Below are 23,657 nucleotides of genomic sequence, written 5' to 3' on the forward strand. Positions count from 1 at the left end.
TGTCTGTCATTTTCGCTTCCTAAAAAACAACTTTGACAAAATATATATTAAAAAAATAATATTTATGATACACAATTAGTATCATTGAATAGACATTTAAATCTATTTTTTAATAAATTTATTTGGAGATAAAAAATTTGCACGTGTTTTTATAAATCGAGTCAAAGTTGTCGGCACACAAATTATGACAACAAACGTTTAGGGATAGAGGAGTACTTTCATCTTTTACCGTGAGAAACCACCTCTGAAATAAATAACTTGGAAAAAAGAAAACACATGAAATTTTATGAATTTGGTGGAAGTCATGCCATTATTGAAAGGTCATCATAGCACCTGATAACATACTCCCTCTGAAATACAAGGGATTTAAGTTTGTCCTAGGTCAAACTATGTTAACATTGACCAAAATTACAGAAGAGAAGAATAATAGTTAAGACATCAAATTAGTATCATTGAATATTTTATGAAATATATTTTCATAATTTATATTTTTGATGTAATACCCTTCTTTATAAGTTTGATTAAACTTTGCATAGTTTGACTTAGGGCAAAACTTAGATCCCTTATATTTCATGACTTATGGAGTAGCTTTTTTTAGCTGTTTAGTTTATTAATTTATTTTCTTATTATGCATCATTCAAGATATTATCCTTCTCATGTTGAAGATCAAATGGTATGATTTTTTTGCGAGACCCAATTATAGACGCAGATGTTCACAAACACGAGCGCACACCCTATCCCTATGAGCACCTCCGAAGAACCGAGTTGGACCGGCAAATATCGAGATTGACGAAGTCACCCACAGAAAGCATAGCGCCATTAAATCTTGCAATAAATCCAAAAAAAATGTGAGCACCCATATCAAGTCGGAAACTTGAATATAGGTGGATAAGTTCCACCACAAGGAACACAACCAGCTGATATAAGATCAGTTTCACGATCAAATGGTATGATTGTGCAACTTAGCCTTCCAATCACTCGTAGTGGTTGTTTGGATCTCTAAAATATAAATAGCTTTTAGTTAAATGTGTTTAATTATGTTTTTAGGAAAATAAGCATCTCCAACAACTTGGTATTTCAACATACTATCCTACCAAATTTGCTAAAAGCATAAAAATCCTCCTCCAACAACTCCTTATCTCAACTTGCTAAATTTCCCAAGTTGCTATCCAGAGTTTTCTACTGCCGAGATTTGTCAAGTTGCTATCCCAAGTTGCTATCCCGAGCGCAACTTGTTGGAGACACATATTCTTTTACCAAGTGAGCGGGTCCCATCTGTTATTCTCTATTTTTACCAAGTGAGAATAGCAACTTATCGGAGACACATCCTTTTTTCTTTTGGTAAACAAATTAGCAACTTGTTATAACTCAAGATTTGACAAGTGAATTTTACCAAGTTGTTGGAGATGCTTAGGTATGCCAGTTAGCGTGATTTTTTGTTAGAGATGTGTTTGGATCCTATCGGCCACAAAAGCAGGATATGATGGGAAAAGATATTCACTCCAATCCAAATTGTATCCAGTATCATTAGAAAATGCTCGAAAGTTGTTTTTCTTAATAAGCGTTTTCGGTTTTGTAGAAATTGCTTTTTCCTTGCACGGGAGTCTGTTGGATGATCCAAACAAGATTTTAGAGGTGGTTAAGATAAAGCAAGTTTTATGGAAGACATTTTTTTTGTAAAATTTGAGATTGAAACAACCCCAGCATTATAGTTATGAATTAACACATATTGTTATATTGATTCTCCATATGAAAAAAAGGAAAGAGTCATACTAAAACCAAGAAATAATAAACAATAGTCTAAGTGTAGAATACTTCATGAACTTTACAACAAATTAGTTTTAGTAACTTTGATAAACAAATACTCCATCTGTTCTAAATTATAAGATATTTTGGTGGTTCTAGATATATTGTTTGTACTATGTATTTTGACATAGTGTATAGCTTAGTGTATAACAAAAATTATGTATTTAGAAAAAACAAAACAGTGAGTTCTTAGGCCAGTCTCAAATGGCGGTTTTATGACCCATTTTCCAAAACACTTGTATTTTAAAAACGGTGCAGAAGAGTTTCATCCTATGAAACTATCTCTGCTCACATGAAACTCATATCATTTCTCTCTTCATTAATAAAGTGTCATGTCAGCATATTTAGGCCAGTCTCAGTGGGAGTTTCACCAGGATGTCATGCACATTTATTAGAGCGTCATGTCAGCAAAACTGCATTTTTTGCATGAAACGAAGAGGAGAGAGAAGGAAGTAGTTTCACCATAGTGAAACTGTGCGGGCGTTGTTTCCCACGCGATGAAATAGGATGAAATCCCCACTGAGGGCCAGATCGTTTCACCATCTTACATGTGATCCAATCATTTTACAACAATTAAATGCTTTGCTTAGCCTTGGAAACAACAAAGTGAAATGTTTCACTACTAGGGTTATTTCATAGATGGTTTCATTTCAATCTTGATAACGTGTTGGTATGTGAAATCGTACAGTGACACTGTCCATTGAGACCGGTCTTAATGTGTATGAAACTTTAATGAAATCTCACTAATTTTATGATCTTAGCGTGCTCTTATTCATATGGACGCAGCTATTTAAACCCCCGATACAGACATCTCCACTTTCTCTATGCAAAATTTAGGTTGAAAAAGATGTTATTTATGGCAAGAGGCAGAGCTGAAGTTTTTGCCCCCATCAGGCTGTGAAGCGGTCAGGACAGATTTAGACTAAAAACTAGTCTGCTTTATTGAAATCTGGCTCTCTCTGTTAAAATTATGTCATTCTTATAGATGTTGATTTGCGCGCCATCATTATGAAAGGATGAAGATGCCAACAATATTTAGCCTGTTGTAAGGGAGGGGGATTAGCATATGTTGGTTTTGCTCTGCGAGGGTAACGCTTTGGTTACATGCATCTATTTGTTCAGCGTGTATGCCCCTTTAAATTGATTGGTTCCGTGCTTCTTTCAGTAGCCAAATCACTATATCGACTTCAAATTTACTAATTTATTTGTTGATATTCACAAGGGATTAACAAGTACTACAAAATTGACAGTGTTATACTCCGGACCCTTCCTATAGGTGAGTCACTTATAGAAAATTTATAAAATTATAAAATGGGTCATTTTCCATATTATATCTTTGAAAGGTCATTAGCACCTTTCAAGAGTTTGATAATAATATTACAGAAAGTGGCCCATGATGAGTGTTTTTTCTTACTTAAATAACACTTGTCTCTTCTATCCTAAAGAAGCCACCTCGAAATAAATATAACCAGCTGGAACAATGCAGAGACAGATGAGAAATTCTATGGATCTGGTGCAAGTCACGCCATTCTTTATTCTCCCAAAAACATTTTGTCATTACAGAGGGTGGCAAACAAATAGAAGAAAAGATTACAAAAAGTCCAGGTCAGCTAGGAACGGACTAGTTTAAATGGAAGCTGAAAGAATTGCAATTGGCAATGAAGAAAGTAAACAAACAAAAAATCAACATTTGTGATCAAGTCTAATTCACAATTCCCTTTGAAGCGACCGGCGCAGGAGAGAGATAGAGAGCTGAGGGAGGGAGTCTAATCAGCATTTGGGAAGATCGGACGGCGGCGGGAGCAGCTTCTGGTGCGGGAGGCTGCCGTCAAGCACCAACCATGCCATCCTGAGGCCCCATGTTGTGTGCACCTCCAAATGGCAATGCATGAACCATACCCCTGCACATTCACAGAGCACGTACGCGCATGTGTATGTAAGAAAAAGGCACGCTTGCAGAGCTTTGTTTCCTGGACCTGTTAATCGATCAGAATATATATGTAAATCTTACCGGGGTTGTCGGCAAGGAAGCGTATGGCCACCCAGCCGCCGGCCGGCACGCCGACGGTGTTGCGCTCGACGGGGTCGACGAGGTTGAACTTGGGCGGGTCGTTCACCGGGTCGTAGTTGCCGTAGCCTTGGCCGACGACGAAGAAGTTGAATCCGTGCAGGTGCAGCGGGTGGCTCTCGATGCCGAGGATGCTGGTGCCCTGCATCACCAGCTCCACGTTGGTGCCGTACGGGATGACCATCAGCTTGGTCCCGTTGGCCACGTTGGTGTTGTTGGGCGGCGTCCCCGTGTAGTTGAACGGCGCCAGCGGCGCCACGGGGAAGTCCGACTCGTAGACGCCGCTGGACAGGCCGGCGAAGTGCGAGTGCAGCAGCGCCTTGGTCGGGAGCACGAAGGAGACGTTGTTCACGGACGCCGCGAACTGCGTCGTGTTGGTGGGGCCCTGGCACGTGGTGTTGGCCGGGCACGGGTGCGTGCCCAGCCCCACCGTGAAGAAGAACCGCTTGTCCACCGTCTGCGGCACCGCCGCCGGGTACTCCGGCGTCGCGAGGCTGAGGAGCTTGGCCGTGAAGTTGCCGACGAAGCTGGTGTCGTTGAGCTGCGGCAGCGCCGGCCTGTAGAGCGGCAGGGCCTTGTTGAAGCTCGCCGCGGCGGAGGGCGCGTCGGGGTACTCGTACTCGAGGATGCCGGCGACGGTGGTGTTGTCGAAGGTGGCCGGCCGGCCGGTGGAGTAGGTCCTGGCGGTCATGTAGTAGTTGGCGGCCGGGTAGAACGGCTTCGCGGCGAGGAGCACGTTGGTGGTCTGGCCCGGGGCGATCACCAGGGTGTCGACGGTGAAGGGCTTGACGTAGACGGCGTCGACCTCAACGACGGTGAGCGAGTGGTTGGCGATGGAGAAAAAGAGCTCGTCGTTGAGCGCCGCGTTGATGAGGCGGAGCATGTACGTCTTCCCTGGCTTCACCTTCAGCTTGAACGTGTCTGCGGGCGTTCAATTCGCGCGTGCCACAGTACATGCATGCATGCAGGCCACAGACAGTGTGAGTGAGTGAGTGGAACGTTTCGGAATAGACGACAGACATCGACGACGGCGATCGACGTGATGGACGGAATGGGAAAGCACACCTATCTGCTGGAGGCGTAACAAAGATTTTGTTTACGTAATAACACCGGTCCCCAGGGACCCACCGACTGCCGGCAAGCTAGGTTGCTTAAGTCCACCGGATGGGTTAGGTCAAGTACGAGTGGGACTGGATCCCATGACAGCGACGTCGTGCGAACATTCCCACACATTGAAAGATCCCGTTTCCAGAAAGGAACTCGGAATCTTCTCTCACCTTTGGTGATTTGAACAACCCATCCTTCGTGAAAACGAGGCCTCTTTTGATTATGGTTGCGTTTGAAAACTTAGACATGCATGCTTGGGAAATGGAAAAACAGCGCGCCCGTGAACGTCACCTTTGTCGCTTTCGATCTGTTAGGACTAGACTAGGAAGACTCGACCGGTACGTAACCCCCTCGTTCGTCTGTCCTTTTGTTTTTGTTTTGTTTCGAGAATTTTTAGGATATACTACTACAAGCACTAACGCCTAGCTAGATCATCCTTCAAAACACAGCAACACTAGCTCTCTTATATACTCCCTCCGTCCTAAATTATAAGTAATTCCAAAAATTTTGGAGAGTTAAAGTTTTTCAAGTTTGACCAAATTTATATAGCAAAATAATAACATTTATGGTACCAACTAAGTATCATTAGATTCTTTGTTAGTTATATTTTCATAGTGTACTTATTTTATAACATAAATCTTTATATTTCTCTTTATATTTTTAGTTAAATTTAAAAATGCTTTGACTCTCAAAGATTCTTGGAATGACTTATAATTTGAAACCGAGGGATTAGTATATAGGCGCCTGTGAATAAAAAAACCCAAAGAAAAAAAATGTACGTACCTTTGGCAGAGCAGTTGTAGAGCGGTCCTGGTAGGCCGTTGATGGTGTGGGCGTCAGAGACATTCGGACCAGCGCCGAGCTGAAGCGCCTGCTGGATCACCACCTCCGTGTCCGCCAGCCACCACTCACCTACATCACCACCCCAAAACGAATCCAATTTCGCCATCAGATAACCGCGCGCGCGCGCACAAAATTATCAGCACAGGATCCGATTACAGGCCAACAACAGCTCGCAACGCGCGGGGGGTCGTTTTCTCCCGGCGTTCGGCCGTTCACGTCGGCCGGCCGGCGGGCGGGGCCGGCGGCGGGGCTAGCTGCAACTGCAAGACCAACACAACTCACCGAAGATGACGGGGACCTCCTTGTACGGCGCCGGGAACGGGTAGGGGACGCCGAGCTTGGGCAGGACGACGAGGGGCCCGTAGACGGTGGCGCGCAGCCAGGAGATGTGCGCGTGCCACCACAGCGTGCCGCGCTGCCCGACGATGGTGTAGTTGTACACGTAGCTCTGCCCCGTCTGGATCGGGCACTGCGTGATGTACGCCGGCCCGTCCGCCCACCCCGTGCGCAGCTGCCGGATGCCGTGCCTGCAATGCATGCAGCAGCAGCAACGATCAGCATGCAGCAAATTAAGCGTACGTGCAGTGTGTTCATCATCGTTCGATCAGAGGCAGATTATTATAGTATTATTACTATATATATGCAGCTGGTATGTAACGAAAAGATGCTTCGAATTAGTTAGCTAACTTCGTCTGCTGGTACGGTGTAGTATGTTGTGTGGTGCTATAACTGCTAAATTAGAAGTGGGTGGTGCACCAACGCGCGCACTTTTGACTTCCATGGACGACGCCGGTACGAGCACGATCAGTTAATTACCAGTGCAGCGAGATGTTGTGCTGGGCGTGGTTGGTCACGCGGATGACGAGGCGGTCGCCTTCCCTCGCGACGATCTTGGGGCCGGGGAACTGCCCGTTCACCGTGATGATGCTCTTGCTGGCGCACAGCCGTGTCACGTTCGCCATTGTCACCTGCGCATATACATGCAAGAAGAACATGCAAATTAAATACATGAGTATATATATATATATATATATATATATATGAGTCCATGCATCTTATGCAGTAGCATGTACGTATATAGCATGATGTATATATAGACATGTTGTACACTCGATCGAACGACGACGTACATTGAAGTCGTAGTGCCTCGTGATGCCTTGCACTTCGACGGCAGAGGCGAGGAGCATCAGGGCCGCCATGAGGAGGGAGCAGGGAAGAGCAGAGGAGATTGCCATGGCCAGCTAGCTAGCTGATGGTTAAACCTCTAGCTAGACTCCGATGAGCAGCTAGCTAGCTATATCTTGAGTTGCTCTCGAGCTCTAGAGGGCAACCAAGACGGCCGGCCAGGCGATCGAGGAGATGGAGGAATAATGTGTTTGTGTGTGTGCGTTGGGACAGCCACCAGAGGCCCCTCTCCATATATAGGGCATGGCAAGCAATGTGCTAGTAGTATGTCAACTACCACCGCCATTTTCTTAGGCTTTCTACATGGTCGACAGAAACGCAGCTTGGGCAGAACTATAAAAAGTTTGGTGATCCGGTAGATGAACGATCAAGGGCAGGCAGGCGAGCTGCTCGAGAGCTAGCTGGACTGCTGGAGGGCTCTAGCTTTAGAGTGTGGCCAAAGTATGCGGCAACGATCCATCCCTTTTGACCATGCATGCACTGGAGTGGATCGCCGCCGCTAGTTTTAATTCTGGTGATTTTGCATGCCGTCGGGGACCTTTTCTGGTGCAAAAGTTTGCCGAAAACCGAAAGGAAACTCTATGCACAAAGAGTAAAAAACCGTTGTCTCCTTGGTACTGATGAATTGAAGGAAATCACCCCGCTAGCTACTGTGCTATGAATTCTCAACCGTCGTGAAAAATCTTGTAGCGCAATTTTCCGCGAAATTAGAACAGCTTGCTCTGCATACATGTCCCTCAGAAAGATCTTGTCCTAGTAGGACAGTCCTACACTTGATATATTGGGCATATTGACAATTGAATGCTGTGTTGATGCATATGGTTCAATGGTTCATTGGTCGTAACCCGTACTTGCTGGTTTAGAACCTGAACAAAATCAGTGAGGTCAAGTGTCAAAATCTACAGATATAATATATGCTCTACAAGCAACTGGAAACCATTTTTTTTGAAGCTAGTATCACATATCATCCTTCACACTTAATAAAGCAAAATTGATTGCACACAGGCCTCGATGTTGAAAAAAAACATGTTTACCTGCATTTTGACAGTGCCATCTAGGTTTTGGCACCAAGAAAAAGAAGAAGAAAAGCAGGTCTTCTAGATACTATCTGCAAATGTTTACTTCGTAGTTAGGTTGTGCGGCTTAATCACAACATCACACACAAACAATGCATGATTCACGGGGGCCACAAATAGTTCTTGGAATGGGGATTTTTTTTTCTCTTGTTAACTATTGATTCAATTGAAAAATAAACATGTCGTCGCTGTCACCAACATGGTAAGCAGCTTCCTACTACGTTCCCATTTCTGCAAGTTCAGAAATCGGTCGACGCAGGTTTTTCACCTACAGTTCAGTGAATCTACGAGTTGCTGTAGGGTGTGTGTGTTTAAGAATGGATGCATGATCCCTTGCCATGGATAGCAAGACACCCATCTATCCAGTAGGTGCTGCTACCTGCATGGTTGGTGTCTTAGCGTGTCTTCTTTCCTTGTACAATTCCCAATTCCCAACGGAGAGAAGGATGCCTGACCCAACACGATTGAGCGATGCAACGTTTCCTCATCACATACTTTATTGACTGAAAAAGAACGAAGGAGCGAACACAAACAGTAACATGTAAAAGACATGCATGGAATTGGATCTTGCAACTCTCCCGGCCCTACTCCCCAACCTGAGGCTCTTCGATGCAAGTTTGTGCTTTTTTTTCCAAAATCATAAATAATCATTGTTAATACATGTAAATCAAAATAACAATTTTTTCTTTCGGTTCCTATAGGTAGTACTAGTCTTCCAAGACTATTTTGCTCGTATTTTCCTCTAGAGTATACGGAACAAGAAAAGAGTGGTGAAGGACAACAACCATTTTTGTTCACATATATTTTCATACTATCTCTGTCCCAAAATAGATAATTTTCTATAAAGTTTTAGACATATTAAGGATGCTGCACAATGCTCAATGTAGGTCCGATGTTGTATTAGTTAGTACACCAGATTTTGTCATATTAGAGAACACAACTTTGTATGAGCCGATGTACATACAAATAAAAAATATTATCATCCCCATACCTCAACAGGAAATTTAAGATTTCAACTAGAACATAGAGGTGACTACATGCAACAAATATAAAGAACCAAATACAATTTTATCAAATGCGGCTTGTCTGAGCAGAACTACGAAACACAAACACACTGTAACGTTTATGTCGGTATAGCTTATGTTGTGTAAGATCTAATGCAAGCAACCAATTAAACCCATGTGATTGCAATTAATTTCCTATTATTTTCTACCACTAGTCCACAAACTCGTGCTCACGATAAGATCTTGAGATTTAAACACTAGACTAGAAGTTTTGTGTAAATTTAGTACTTACAACTAATCAAAATTGCTTCTCTCTCTCTCTCTCTCTCTCTCTCTCTCTCCATTTTCAACACAATAACCATATATATAGTTATGATAAACTTATCAATTATTTTATATGTTTGATATAATTTTTCTCTTTGCACTGTAGCACCACCATGTCTTCAGTATTTGTTTATTAGTTGAAATGGTAGTACAAGTTATGCCAACTTTTGTTGCAACCCATGTGTCAAGTCATCCATCTAGATCTAGGCTTTCAAATTTTGATCTTATTAGTTCTTGCAATTCTTTTCCATATGTTATGGTGAAAATATAGTGCATATTGTACCCTTTATTCAAAAAACTATTCTTGTGTATTTTATTAAAATAACTATCTATATCACTTACTTATTTCATATTTACAATAGCATACATTGTTATTTCAACTTGCACCTCTAGAGTCAAGATGTTCATTTTCCTCTATCAAAGAGTTATGACTTATGAGGTAGTAGTATGTTTTTTTCTAAAATAATTGTTTTTAAAAATAAACTATCAATGTAATATGTTATAATGTTTGAATCAAAATGTGTACATTTATCTAAAACACTATTTTACTTAACTCATTGTCATGGAGAAATAACTTAACTTAAAATAAATTTTCAATGTCACTGGTATGAGACCACCGAACATGTGGGCCCACTGCCACATCAGCAAACCACTCAAGAAACACACTTTAAATGTCAATAGTATGACCTTTTGGTATAAGGGCAAGAGAGACCACCGAACATGTGGCCCCACTACCACATCAGCAAAACCACTCAAGAAACACTTTAAATGTCCACAGGGTATTTATTATCTAGTTTTGAAGTTAAGGTGTTTGAAGTATAACACCTTGCATCCAAAACCTTTTTATATGGTCTAGCTCCGCACGTGGATTGGGCCTGTATACGCGTAACATCTCTCTTACACTTCATTCTCGATTCACGTAAAAGAGTTAACAAAGAGATGCTACATTTAGAACGACAAGTATTATGAGCTATTGCTCACCCTACTAAAGTTCAAGAAGGTAATAAAATTACCAACTACAACTCCTAATACTCTCTCCGTCCCTAAATACTGCTTCTCCGTCCCTAAATACTGCTATTTCTAGGATAAAATTTTGTCCACAAATACTACTATTTCTACTAGCATACTCAGTCCACCAGCCCATTTAATTATCCTCGGAACTTGCGTGGTTCACCAACTCATTTAATTTCTTCTAGGGAGTAGTACTTTGGCGAATGTAATTGGTTGAGTCTATTCAGTTGACATTAAATGCAGCTCGTTGGAACCAGAGAATCATGGCTTAACGTGTATGATTAAATAGTGGAACCTAAATTAATTAAGGGTAGAATGGTCTTTTGTTTGTCACACTAATCTGTCTGAAATCTGCTAGAAATAGCAGTATTTGGGGACGGAAGGAGTATGTCACATGGGTTAACAACACACAACTACTATGCTACATGCTTCTAGCGAGCTAGAGGGTGTTATATCCATAGGGTTGTTTGGTGGGCTTTTAAAAAATGATATGCTTTTATAGTACACATATTTAATGTTATGAATGTTAATATTTTTCTCTAGACATTTTGTTAATGATAAAACATTTTGTCTTTGACAAAGCTAGAAATGAACTTATTTTAAGTAAGGGAGTAAACAATACATGACTCTGGACTTATTTTTCACTGCATATCTTGACAATTTATTCAGTTTATTAATTTTTGACTCAAACACATGGAGAAAGTAGCAAATTGGATGAGCGCGACAGCAACAATAGATAAGGCATATAAGTAATAAGCGAGAACTTATAACAACAATTGATAGGACATCCAACACAAGACGATTCGAAACGCGGAGTGGGGTATGGCAAACACTAGCCGACTAGCGTGATGATATTTGAACGGCGATAATAACAGTTTTCCGTCAATAAATTCCAATGTTCCTTTCAAAAATAAATTCCAACAATGCTGATAGTCGTAAACATATTATTTGGGAGGCACGCCTGGATACACTATCCAGTTCCCCGACGACAAGAATCTGATTTACAAAAGATGGTAGTACAGTAACTCATAAACAATCAAAAAATACATGGCGTTTGCCTTATACTGAGTAAGTGGTATGAACCTTCCTGCCCGTGTGACTCTCACTCACACAGCTAACCAGACGACGACTCAACCCGGAAAAGCACACCTCTATTAATGAAAGCATCGCATAACACCAACCCCAGCACAACCAAAAGATGATTAAGATATCCTATGCAAATTAGAGAGCACGCAATCCCTGTTCCAAGACGGCCGGCCGGGCCCAATCGATCACGGCCGTTGATGGCGACCTGCAGGCCGGGCAGCAATTCCTCGTGTCGTCTGCCTCAGCACCTGGGGAGATCAGACGGCGGAGGCAGCAGCTTCTCGTTGGGGCGGTCTCCGTCCAGCACCAGCCATGCCATTTTCAGGCCCCAGCTGACGTGAACCTCCAAGTGGCAATGCATAAACCATACCCCTGCACACGTGCAACAGATCGACACGTACGTCGTACGCGGTCAAGATTATTTCTCCACGAAGCTTGGGTTATCCCTAACCAAAGTAACCTTCCATTCCCTATTTCCCTTGCTCAGATCATTATTGCTGACCTATGCATGCAGTTAGTATGTCGCTATATGATTGATCTTAACACAGTCGTCTCACCTGGATTGTCTGCGCGGAACCGGATGGCCACCCAGCCGGCCGCCGGCACGCCGACGGTGTTCCGCTCGACGGGGTCGACGAGGTTGTACTTGGCCGGGTCCTTGGCGGGGTCGAAGTTGCCGAACCCTTGGCCGACCACGAAGAAGTTGAAGCCGTGGAGGTGCAGCGGGTGGCTCTCGGCGCCGAGGATGCTGGTGCCCTGCAACACCAGCTCCACGCTGGCGCCGTACGGCAGCACCACCAGCTTGGTGCCGTTGGCCACGTTGGTGTTGTTGGGCGGCGTCCCCGTGTAGTTGAACGGGACGAGCGGCGCGGCGGGGAAGTTGGACGAGTACACCCCCTTGGACTTTCCGGCGAAGTGCGACTGCAGCAGCGCCGTCGTCGGGAGCACGAAGGAGACGTTGTTCACGGACGCCGCGAACCGGCTGCTGTTGGTGGGGCCCTGGCACGTCCCGTTCACGGCGCACGGGTGCGTGCCCAGCCCGACCGTGAAGAAGAACCGCCGGTCCACCTCCTGCGGCACGGCGGCGGGGTACTCCGCGGTGGCGAGGCTGCGGAGCTTGGCCGTGTAGTTGGCGACGAAGCTCGTGTCGTTGATCTGCGGCAGCGTCGGCTTCAGCGCCGGGAGGTTCTTGTTGAAGGCCGCGTGCGGGGGAGGGGACGTGGGGTCCTCGTACTCGAGGATGCCGGCCACGGTGGTGTTGTCGAAGGTGCCCGGCCTGGCGGTGGAGTAGGGCGCGGCCAGCATGTAGTAGGTGGCGCCGGGGTAGGACGGCTTGGTGGTGAGGAGCACGTTGGTGGTCTGCCCGGGGGTGATGAGGATGGTGTCGACGGTGATGGGCTTGATGTAGACCGCGTCGACGTCGACGACGGTGAGTGGGTGGCCGGCGATGGAGAAGAAGAGCTCGTCATTGAGCGCAGCGTTGATGATGCGGAGCATGTACGTCTTCCCGGGCTTCACCTTCAGCTTGAACGTGTCTGCAATGCACATCATAAGTATTATTATTCTAATATGCATGATTAAGTACTACTTGATAAAACAATGCAAATCGGCCGACCGTTAATTAGCTCATTGACTAGTAGTATGTTTGTTGGTGTAGTCGATCGTCGCATGCATGCAAAAAGGCTGGGCATGCATCCATCCAAAATAAAAAGGGAGAAAATAATTGCAACTATAACCTTTTGCAGAGCAGTTGTAGAGCGGGCCAGGCAGCCCGTTGATGGTGAAGGCGTCGGAGACGTTGGGTCCTCCGCCGGTCTGGAGCGCCTGGCTGATCACCGCCTCCGTGTCCGCCGTCCACCACTCGCCGAAGATGACGGGGACCTCCTTGTAGGGCGCCGGGAACGGGTAAGGGACGCCGGGCTTGGGCAGGATGACGATGGCGCCGTAGACGGTGGCGCGCAGCCAGGAGATGTGCGCGTGCCACCACAGCGTGCCGCGCTGCCCCGTGATGGTGAACTTGTACACGTAGCTCTGCCCGCTCTGGATCGGGCATTGCGTGATGTACGCCGGCCCGTCCGCCCACCCGCTCCGCAGCTGCCGGACGCCGTGCCTGCACGTACACGCACGCGCGCCCGCCGGCGGTGATCAGTCGCTCCGGCCGCCCGGCGGTCACAGCCAATAATAATATGCATTGTTGATTGATTCGTTTCGTGCTGCTGCACGATAGATGAGATCGATGGTGCATGCATGCAATGCATGCATGCATGCAGTGCACGTTACTAATTACCAGTGGATGCTCATGTTGTAGGGGACGTGGTTGACGACGCGGATGACGACGAAGTCGCCCTCCCTAGCGAACACCGGCGGCCCCGGGAACTGACCGTTCACCGTCACGATGCTCTTGCTGCTGCACAGCCGCGTCACATTCGTCATTTGCACCTGCATGCATTATCGTCGCAACGTTAACTAATTGTTAGATGCATTGCTAAGATTGCAACTGCATGTAACTAACACTACGACTAATGAGCGAGTCATTGATGGAGGCAATATGCTGCTTTGTTGCACATACACACATGCAGACATATATATATATATATATATGCATGCTTACATCGAACTGGTACTCCCTGATGGCCCCTTCCGTAACGTCGACGGAGAAGAAGAGCACGAGCACAGTGATGAGGACATAGCAAGGCAGCAGATAGGAGGTAGCCATTGTTTCCTACAATGAAGAAGTCAGCTAAGAACAAGTACTTGAGCCCGAGCTCCGATGATCCTTGTTGGCTAGCTAAATGTTGGAATGGAACACTGCGTCTGAGGTGGTAGTGATGCCCTAGAGAGGTTCGTGTATATATATATAGTAGATGTTGCAAGTGCAGGCACGAGACGTGATGATTAGCCTGTACGCTTCTGGAACTTTTTGGCTACCTATGCATGCATGCTTTGTAGTTCAAATGTTTGTGCTGAGTTCAGTACTGTATGCATGCTTTGTTTGGTGCAGGTTTGGTTATTGATCACGAGGTCGCCTCAAGGCAGTGCAACACTGCCGGCGGGGCCCTCCTTGCGGAACACGGCTACTACTAGCTGCTATACTAGTAGCTTCGGAGTGTAGCTAAAGTCAACCGCTCGTCTGTTTATATGTCACATTATTGACCACCCTCTTACATAGCCTTTTTCCTGACTTAGTTAACACGCCGAATGTACTTACGCACACCATTAATTATATTTGGAATAGAAATATCAAATATTTAGTACGGCAGTAAAGCTGTTTCACTGCATTGATTTGAACGGAGTTAAAACTAACTGATCCAGCCAACTTTTGCTTCTCATGAGAAAATTAAAGGAGGAAGAAATAGGCGAAACCTGATTTACGCTAAATTAATGAGCATGGATCAAGTCCGGAATTTACTCATATTTGAAATAGAAATATCAAATATTTGGTACGGCAACAAAGCTGTTTCACTGCATTGATTTCTTATTGACTTAGCTTGAACCAGCCAACTTTTGCTTTTCAAGAGAAAAAGGAGGAAGAAATAGCCGAAACCTTATTTACGCTAAATTAATGGACATCAGTTAAGTGTGATTTACTCAAGGGGCCGGGAGAAAAAAAGGCACATGTGTCTAGTAAGAAATTCTACATTTCACTTTCCAATACAGAGGGGTGGTATACGTTGAGCTAACCACACACAACACACAACACAAACATGCCATTTTCACCGGGCCGGCCGTGGAGTTGGCTGGACATGCTTCACCTACCACCCCCCAGATAATGTGTTCAAATCAGGAGTGGTTGAATTCCAGCTGCCCCCGGAGCAAAAGGTCAGAGGCGACACCAAGTGGCCCTGTTGCGGATCACAATTTCTCTGCAGGGTTGCAGATGTATCCTTACATGCCAAGGGATTAGCCGGAGCCAGTGAGGACAGCGACCAGAGCTGGAGGAGGATCGATCGGCGGAGGGTGGTCTGTTATGTTCCGTGACCAGGCGTGACTCCGTGTCGCATGATTAGGGAAAGGATATGAACAGACAGAGAGAGAGATCCGTGGCGCTGAAGCTGCGCCGGTTAGCTGGTCACGGATCGAGCTGGCTTCGAACTGTTCCTCTTTTCGGCAAGTCTCCAAAGGAGGGAGAAGGATGCCTGACCCAACTCGCCTCCTGCTTTTTCTTGCACTAGGATAGACGTAGAAAATTGGCCATGGTATTTATTCTTCCGTATATTATATGTTCTCTCACTGCTCCACATTCATGGATCATTTACCAGGTCCAAATTAAACCCAGCATCAATCACATAACTCCAGCCTTGCTTTGTATTGTTTGTTCTGTTTTTATTTTCAATAAATCTCAGTAGGGGTAATTAAGTAAGCTCCTTCTGTTCGTTCAAAAAAAAATACATAATTGGATTCGAGAGAGGATAGTCGGCAAAGCCTGGATTTTTTCCTATTCTGCAGGACAAGCTTTTCCTGTCACGCGCCGTTAAACACAGCGGCCGGTTTCTTTCTTCTTCCACACATACATATGCGTGCGCAGCCTGCATTAGCGTGCATATTCCTTCAGTCCCGCGCGCATACTCCCGCCTTGTACAAGTCAAAAATAGAGTTATGCCTAGTATCCCGAGACGCAGGAGTATTTCATAATAACACACAGCATTTGTGCTAGTTTGCGTTAATTGCAAATCCGGATTTCGAGTGAATTCTGGTAGCAGCACCGATCATCCTTTGCAGCCTTGTTCGTTTGGTTGATAAGCTATGACAGAAAGTACTGTTGGCTAATTTATTATGAGAGAAAAACATGATAAACTCAAACGAACAAGGCCTGCCTGAAATACAGGTTGGTAGACATGAAAACATAACTAAACGAGGATTTCAATTGTTCTTCTGACATAGACTATGCCGAAGTGAATGCCTTGGTGTATGTCCCTGACGATAAAATACTCTTTAGTAAAACTAAAGCATGCTTCAACTTTACCATAAAAAGCAGTTCCGGGTCGAACGCGTTAGGCCTTGTTTAGTTCCAAAAATTTAGGAAAAATAGACACTATAGCAATTTCGTTTGTATTTGATAGATATTGTCCAATCGTAGACTAATTAAGCTTAAAAGATTCGTCTCGCAAATTATAGGCAAACTGTGTAATTAGTTATTTATTTTATCTATATTTAATGCTCTATGCATGTGCCACAAGATTTAATTTGACGAAGAATTTGAAAAATTATGCAAACAATATTTTGAACTAAACAAGACCTTTGTAAGGGTGTCCTCAACAACGAAATCAAATCGCCAATTGAGTTGAAGATTGGAAACAATAAAATATAGAAAATGCGTCCAATATCTCAAAGTATTGGCTGGATTTATTCCGAGAGAATATAGAAAAAGCGTTTAATATTTTAAAATATTGTTCACTGATTTATTCTGAAAGAAAAATAATATTAAATGAGTAACAGATTCGATATTACGCCCGCCCGCAGGTCTCCCCTCCTTTCCCAATTTTTTTTTAATAACGGAACGTGCTGCTGTGGGCTGTGGCGCGCTGCAGGAGATGGATTAGACCCTGTGTCCACTGAATCTACTCCTGGTTTTTCATGGTTTCATAACCGAGTTTTCACCTTGCCTTTGACGGTTCCCATTCTTTTTTTAGGGGTCCCAGTAACTTTCTACTATTTGATTGTTGCTATATAGGTAATCATTTTTTTTCTAAGAATCAAAACTGGGCTTGTTTACCGGTACATAAATAAACATTGTTTCACAAGGTCATACGAAACTCTATTTTAAGTGAAAAAATATTACATTACAATGAAAAGTAAAAAAAACAAATTTCAACCGCGAGCACATCAAGAATCATGGGACCACCCGTATTCTATGCCGATCCATGCATAGACGAGGCCAACCCTCAATTCCTCAAACAAAGAGGAGGCGATATCAATTCATTTTGTTTCAATAAAAAAAAGTGAAGTAAAGAAATGATAAACTACAATATTCCTTAAACCGTACACAGAGCGACAAGGCACATCGTAGATAGCCAAGATAAATGGTGTATCTAATTCTGTCCGTGTAGTCAGCAAAATAGATGCCCCATCTGTGAAAAGTTAACAGCATTTTGATTCGGGCGCTGGAACTAAAATCTCGACATAAAAAATTAACACAGGCTTCATATGCCAAATAAGCATAGAAGTCGGGGGCAGAGGCAATGCTATATACACGTTAACACATATGAGCTCTCAGTATTCATGTTGGCACAACCCCCAGGGGTGACGGATTAGCATCTGCGACTTCAGAACTCTTGTCAACAACTTCAGCCTGGAAACCTTGTTTGAAACGATCATAGTTTGTTGGCTCAGCCGTCTTAAATGGGCGTTCCCCTAGTACCCGAACTAGATCATCATGGTGGAGAACCTCCTTCTCAAGCAGCAATTCTGCAATCTGTGCAACCTGCTCCTTGTGCGTCTTGATCAGGTCCACGGTTCTTTGGTACGCCTTGGCCACCCATTCTCTCACCTCGGTGTCAATGATGGATGCAGTATGACTGCTATATGGTTTGCTCATTTCAAAACCCTTTTGTGGGAAGGAAAGAAGCCCAACCTTTTCACTAAAGCCATATACTGCAACTTGAGCATAAGTCATCTGGGTAACTTTCTCCAGGTCATTTTGAGCACCAGTAGAGATCTTCCCGATCAAAATCTGAAACATAGAACAGATATCGCTTGCAATTAAGATAAAAAAACTTGCTTATACATATATGACATCTAATAAATGTCGAGTACCTCCTCAGCAGCTCTTCCACCTAGTGTCATACATGTCATGTCAAACAGCTGCTCTTTTGTCATCAAAAGACTATCATTTGGGACATACTGAGCAAATCCTAAAGCAGCTGTTCCACGAGGAACAATTGTAACTTTAAGGAGTGGTTCTGCATGCTCCAAAAACCATCCAGCAACGGCATGGCCAGATTCATGATATGCGACAGTCCGTCGCTCCAGCTTGCTAATAACCTGCAAACAGTCCAATAAGGTTACAATTACTGCTACTTAATGCCACTATAATTAGCATATTTCCATAGCTCAACTAGCCATGCCTTAGAAGCCTTTGAAGTTGAATATTGAAACAAAAGAATTGCAATGTTAGTTTTTTTTTCTGAATATTATGCATTAAGGTGTTTTACATTAAATACAATGATTGATAAAGTAAAAAAGGGAACAAAAAGGTTGCCTAAACATCTCAAGAAAAGTATATATAAAAAAAACAGATAGCAGGCATTAATATCTCCACGCTCTTCAGAGCTGTTTGAAGTGTGCCCTACTATCTACACCTAGGATGGCATGAAATGTTTAAAATATTTATCCATACTACACAAACTGTGCCTTTTTTATATAAGTACAAACTGTGCCTTAGCCAGAACTAATATTATAACCTACAGGCTAACAAATAAGCAGGCTCCTAACTAATCAGCAGAATCGAAATTGTAAGGGATCCAGTAACTCTTTCGGAAGGTAGTCAAAATACTTGTACAAGAACTCTGGTCGCATTGCAGATAAGAATTATCTATGTTTTCATGTGCCTATAAGGGAACAAATATTGGCACAAGAAAAGTGGCAAATAAGTTACCTTATTTTTCTTCTCTAGTCCTCCGATGACCCTGTCAATTGCAGCTTCAAAATGCTGAATTGTAATTTGGGCATCCTCACTTCTTGCAGCAATTAAAGCAGCCTCATTACAAACATTAGCAATATCTGCCCCCGCAAACCCAGGTGTCAAAGCTGCTAATCTTTGAGAATAAAATGATGGCTCCTTGTCCAGTTTAAGTTTTTTAAGATAAATGCGAAATATTTGATCACGGCCATTTATGTCTGGTTTATCAATGCTTATCTGACGGTCAAATCTCCCAGGTCTGAGCAAAGCCTTATCTAGAATGTCAGGTCTGTTGGTACCAGCAAGAACAACAACTCCAGATGTTGTTCCAAATCCATCCATCTCTACAAGCAACTGGTTCAATGTGCTTTCACGCTCATGGTTTCCCCCAGAAAATCCACCACGATCCCTTGCACGACCAATTGCATCAATTTCATCAATGAATACAATGCTCGGTGCACATTGTCGAGCTTCTTGAAATAAATTCCGCACCCTGGATGGTCCGACACCAACAAACATCTCCATGAAGTCTGAGCCAGAAATAGACAAGAAGGGCACATCGGACTCTCCTGCAGTAGCTTTAGCAAGGAGTGTTTTCCCTGTACCAGGGGGGCCCACAAGAAGAGCACCCTTTGGTATTTTAGCTCCCAGATCTTCATATTTCTTGGGATTTTTCAGGAAATGCACAAATTCCATTATTTCTTGTTTAGCTTCATCACAGCCAGCTACGTCCTTAAAGAACACCTGCAACATTCAACAAATATAAGGATTAGCAGATACGTGATTCTGCATCATTGATGATGATGATGAGCCAAGCCATGACTCCTGAACAACTGCACCCCTGATTTAGCACTATAAAAGTGCAAACTTTACCAAAAAACGGCAGTATCAGGTGCCAGTTTGAAATAGCCATGGAATGAACAGCAAACAAAAACTACCTTGTTTTTTGAATTTTTGTCCATCTTTGTCACTTGGGCTTTTCCAATATTAAAAATACCACGAGCTCCTCCCCCAGGACCACCAATACTAATTCCGCCTTTCATCTTTTTCCCCGCCACATAAACTAATCCAACAAGCAAAATTGTTGGGGCAAACCTCATCAACTCCTGGAACCAATTGACTTCAGAAGTGTAAGTTACTGGAACATAGACATGCGGATCTCTCCCCAATGCTTGTTGGGCCTCTTCTAACTTCTCTTCAAAGGAGTCAACACTTCCAATATTGAAGTAGTACTTGTATTTGCTAGGAGAGCCTGTACCAGGGAGATGACTGGTTGTGATATGGATATTACCATCCTGGCTTTGGTTGCTTGAGGGTGAACTCCTGACATAAACTTTTGCAACTGATTTCTTTGCAACAACAATGTGATCAACTAAACCAGGTTCCAATAACTTGTTCTTAAATTCTTGGAAGCTTATCTGCAAAAGTTAAAAGAAATGATCCTCATGTTGGTTTAATAAGCTAGAGGAACTGTGAGCCATAGTAATGGAAACAGGCAGGAAAAGGCAGCCAGCAGCCTGCAGTAGTTTGATCAAATAAATTGGTTAACAAGAAATAAAGAAGTAAATTAACAATTGGTTAACAAGAAATAAAGAAGTAAATTAACATCATACTAATCCACATTAATATGAGACTAAATAAAGCACCTGGATATGCTGCCTGGGTCATAATGATTTTATGTATGGCCGTATGGGAATGTCATCAGTTTTTTACTTATACTTATAGGTACTTGTGCTGTTGTGCACATGATGCTTTCAAGCAATAGCATGCGATGAGATCATTTCCACAGGCTTATATTGCACTTACCCTTTTCAATCGTCTATAGCATCACAAACTGCGAATTAATCACAATCCAGTTCATATGTATGAACTATGGAATCTAAGGTGATTTTTTTTTTTTTGAAAAGTGGAATCTAAGGTGATATAGTTTCAATATTTGAACTTCAAGGTGGGAGTGGCATCTGTCTGTCACCACTCAAATTGAATTCAAACTAATTATCTGTTATCATAGAAGCTATACACCAAAATCGATAACAACTTTGTCTAAACTTTTTCTGGAAAGAATGGTTGGACAAACAAGAACGCGCCCACAGACAATCAAGAATGGCTTGCAACTTATAAGTGTGTTTAATAGTAGGTCTGCCGCTAGTTGCTCTGGTCTAGTGTTTCCCTTGAGGAGGGGGATTCTTCTCCCTCCTTTGTACTATTCCTCTTTCTCTCTTAATGAAATGATGCGCAACTCTGTTACGTGTTCGAGAAAAATAGTAGTCTGCCAATAAGCATCATACCTCCTGCACAGATGACCCCTTGGGTAAGGTTGCCAACATTAGCCCAAGAAGAAGTATAGGAGCAAGGAATTCCTGGAATTTTTTCATGACATCCTCCTGGAAATTCCATTGATTGTTTGAATTTGAATCCTCTGAACATAAAAAAAAATGCAACCAAGTTATGTGCATGGCTTGCACTGCCCGTACGTATACAAGGTGCAAAATGGATAAACATGTCAGACTAAAGGGATGCAAAGTACCATCACCTCCCAAGAAAACCAAAATACCTATTTGTGCTACTGTTATCGCCCTCTGTTGTACATAGGTACCAGAGTGAGGTGCGCAGTGAGCGAGCAATATAAGAATTTTCTGATTGCAGTACAGTTTGTATATCTATCCAATTTCCAATCAGGTAATTATGGTAGAACAACATTGTGAAATTTCAGCATTATCTAGCTCTCCATATGTTTGCTGTGTTTTCATTTTCATGATAAATAATCCGCCAAACCACACGTAATATGTGTATGAATCCTCATTGTAGATTCAGAATTCGGTAAGGTCAATTGCTACCAATGAATAAATACAAAAACGCAGAACAACTTTTTTTCTTGCTCTACAATAATTGAACGAACTAAATTGGCCCTACTTACTTTTGGAGTCAGACTTGTCACTCCCGTCCCCCTCGGGCTTCTGCTCCTTCTCCTTTGGATGGTACTTCTCATAATCTAAACAAAGCAGAAAGGAAAACATTATATATTGTATATACAGAACATAAGCCGACCAAATGACAACCCAAACCCAGAAAGAAAGCTCACCCTTGTTGGACCCATCAGAGAATAACCGCCGGAACTGCGAGCTGGCGAGCAGGAACCTCCAATCTCCGACCTTTCCCGCCCCGGTGGGCGCGGCCGCCCGGCTCCCTAGTGCTGACGTCAAGTAGCTGCGCGCAAACCCCAAGCCACGTTCATCGCCACCAGGGATCGTCGACCGCGGCGCCGGCGCCGCGCGGAGCCCGGCATACCCCTCGAGCAGAGAACCCTAGGGTAACACCAGAGATGACACGCCATAAAAAACATGGCTGTACGGAGGGGGTGCGGCGCGAACCGTGTGAACTACCTGCCGCAGCGGCCGGGAGGAGCGCGCGGACCGAGCGAGGAGGGCACGGGAGAGGGAGGAGAGGCTCATGGCGGCGATGGCGCGCAGGGCATTGGAAGGGAGGCAGGGTTTGTCCTAGGGTTCGGCCCCCGATCCTCCGACGATCGCGTGGGAGAGCGACGAGCCGACGAGACGGCGGATGGGTGGCGGAATGGTGGCGGCGGAGGCGGACGCGGCGCGGCTCCCCGCTTGATTTTGTTCGCGTTTAACGGACACGTTGAAGGGTTCACCGCCAATCTCGAGCGTATTGACAGGGATGCGTGGATGATTTTGGTAAAGTTTAACTTCTGTCATTATGTTCAAAAAAAAGTTTAACTTCTGTCACGGTAAAATTTAACTTCTGTCAAATCAAATATTTACACCCATATATAAAATATTAAATATAAATTATTTATAAAATTAACAATACAGATAGAAAGTAATTTACGAGATAAATCTTTAAATATAGTTAGTCCATAATTAAACATTGATAAATAAAAAGAAAATACTATAGTATTACTTAAACTTTAATCCCCAATCAAACACCCTCTTGGATTATTGCGTGGGTTAAATTAAACTAAAATCGGATTCGAGCTGGTGTTAAGCTGCGATTAGCTTCAGACAGAGAATGGTTTTTTTGAGAGAGAATATTCAGACAGAGGACGTGGACCTGGCTCTTATAAGACTCGGTTTTGGGCCCGTAAGCCCATGAGGCGTAAGTCAACGTACGTGGACCAAACACGACAGTACGCCCGTTCCAAGAGAATTGGGCCTCTCCGTACAATCCTGCTCCTCCATTGTGCATCAGACATTGATAACCGAGGCCCAAAACCTGCTACAAATCCGTAACAGCTCTCTGACGCAAGTTACATTTGCTTTTAATACTTTTATATTTTATAGGCATGCCTTGATTATTTTACTCTCATGAGCAAGAGCAAGTATCTTTTTAAAGAATTACACAGTACAACGCAAACACTCATAACACATACGCACACTCATCCCTATAAACACATGTACGCAAATCCTACTCATATAAGCATCTCCGAATGACCCAGTCGACAAATTTCGAGATTTACGAAGTCACTAGAGGTGGCTCGCTGTTGATGAGGATATCGTCTACTAAGAAAA

General features: G+C 43.6%; 3 protein-coding genes across 3 annotated transcripts; all 3 read right to left on the reverse strand.

Moving 5' to 3' along the window:
* LOC8060080 (laccase-4) lies at positions 3,312 to 7,321 on the reverse strand. Its single transcript, XM_002458701.2, has 6 exons — positions 6,955 to 7,321; positions 6,641 to 6,792; positions 6,107 to 6,351; positions 5,765 to 5,893; positions 3,818 to 4,795; positions 3,312 to 3,707 (listed from the first exon to the last, which is right to left on the reverse strand). Exons 1-6 carry the CDS (start codon positions 7,057 to 7,059, stop codon positions 3,577 to 3,579), a joined length of 1,740 nt encoding a protein of 579 aa, XP_002458746.1. The 5' UTR covers positions 7,060 to 7,321; the 3' UTR covers positions 3,312 to 3,576.
* On the reverse strand, positions 11,307 to 14,355 carry LOC8058891 (laccase-13). Its single transcript, XM_002458702.2, has 5 exons — positions 14,122 to 14,355; positions 13,798 to 13,949; positions 13,247 to 13,620; positions 12,068 to 13,045; positions 11,307 to 11,882 (listed from the first exon to the last, which is right to left on the reverse strand). Exons 1-5 carry the CDS (start codon positions 14,224 to 14,226, stop codon positions 11,752 to 11,754), a joined length of 1,740 nt encoding a protein of 579 aa, XP_002458747.1. The 5' UTR covers positions 14,227 to 14,355; the 3' UTR covers positions 11,307 to 11,751.
* LOC8058892 (ATP-dependent zinc metalloprotease FTSH 3, mitochondrial) lies at positions 17,418 to 22,766 on the reverse strand. Its single transcript, XM_002458703.2, has 8 exons — positions 22,512 to 22,766; positions 22,211 to 22,433; positions 22,046 to 22,120; positions 21,417 to 21,547; positions 20,067 to 20,546; positions 19,105 to 19,872; positions 18,264 to 18,491; positions 17,418 to 18,180 (listed from the first exon to the last, which is right to left on the reverse strand). Exons 1-8 carry the CDS (start codon positions 22,578 to 22,580, stop codon positions 17,728 to 17,730), a joined length of 2,427 nt encoding a protein of 808 aa, XP_002458748.1. The 5' UTR covers positions 22,581 to 22,766; the 3' UTR covers positions 17,418 to 17,727.

Source organism: Sorghum bicolor, chromosome 3, assembly GCF_000003195.3.
Source record: "Sorghum bicolor cultivar BTx623 chromosome 3, Sorghum_bicolor_NCBIv3, whole genome shotgun sequence".
NCBI classification, from domain to species: Eukaryota; Viridiplantae; Streptophyta; class Magnoliopsida; order Poales; family Poaceae; genus Sorghum; species Sorghum bicolor.

Bases quoted from the DNA above. Each gene is read 5' to 3' on its own strand.
- LOC8060080 (XM_002458701.2), bottom strand. From the start codon at position 7,059: ATGGCAATCTCCTCTGCTCTTCCCTGCTCCCTCCTCATGGCGGCCCTG. The intron at 5,894-6,106 runs GTGAGTTGTGTT...GTGGTGATGTAG, and splicing joins GGAGGTCCCCGTCATCTTCG to GTGAGTGGTGGCTGGCGGAC. The intron at 3,708-3,817 runs GTAAGATTTACA...GTGAATGTGCAG, and splicing joins CTTCCTTGCCGACAACCCCG to GGGTATGGTTCATGCATTGC.
- LOC8058891 (XM_002458702.2), bottom strand. From the start codon at position 14,226: ATGGCTACCTCCTATCTGCTGCCTTGCTATGTCCTCATCACTGTGCTC. The intron at 13,950-14,121 runs GTAAGCATGCAT...TAATGCATGCAG, and splicing joins TCAGGGAGTACCAGTTCGAT to GTGCAAATGACGAATGTGAC. The intron at 13,621-13,797 runs GTAATTAGTAAC...GTGTACGTGCAG, and splicing joins TACAACATGAGCATCCACTG to GCACGGCGTCCGGCAGCTGC.
- LOC8058892 (XM_002458703.2), bottom strand. From the start codon at position 22,580: ATGAGCCTCTCCTCCCTCTCCCGTGCCCTCCTCGCTCGGTCCGCGCGC. The intron at 21,548-22,045 runs GTAAGTAGGGCC...TTTTATGTTCAG, and splicing joins TGACAAGTCTGACTCCAAAA to AGGATTCAAATTCAAACAAT. The intron at 20,547-21,416 runs GTATGATGCTTA...TAACTTTTGCAG, and splicing joins AGGGGTCATCTGTGCAGGAG to ATAAGCTTCCAAGAATTTAA.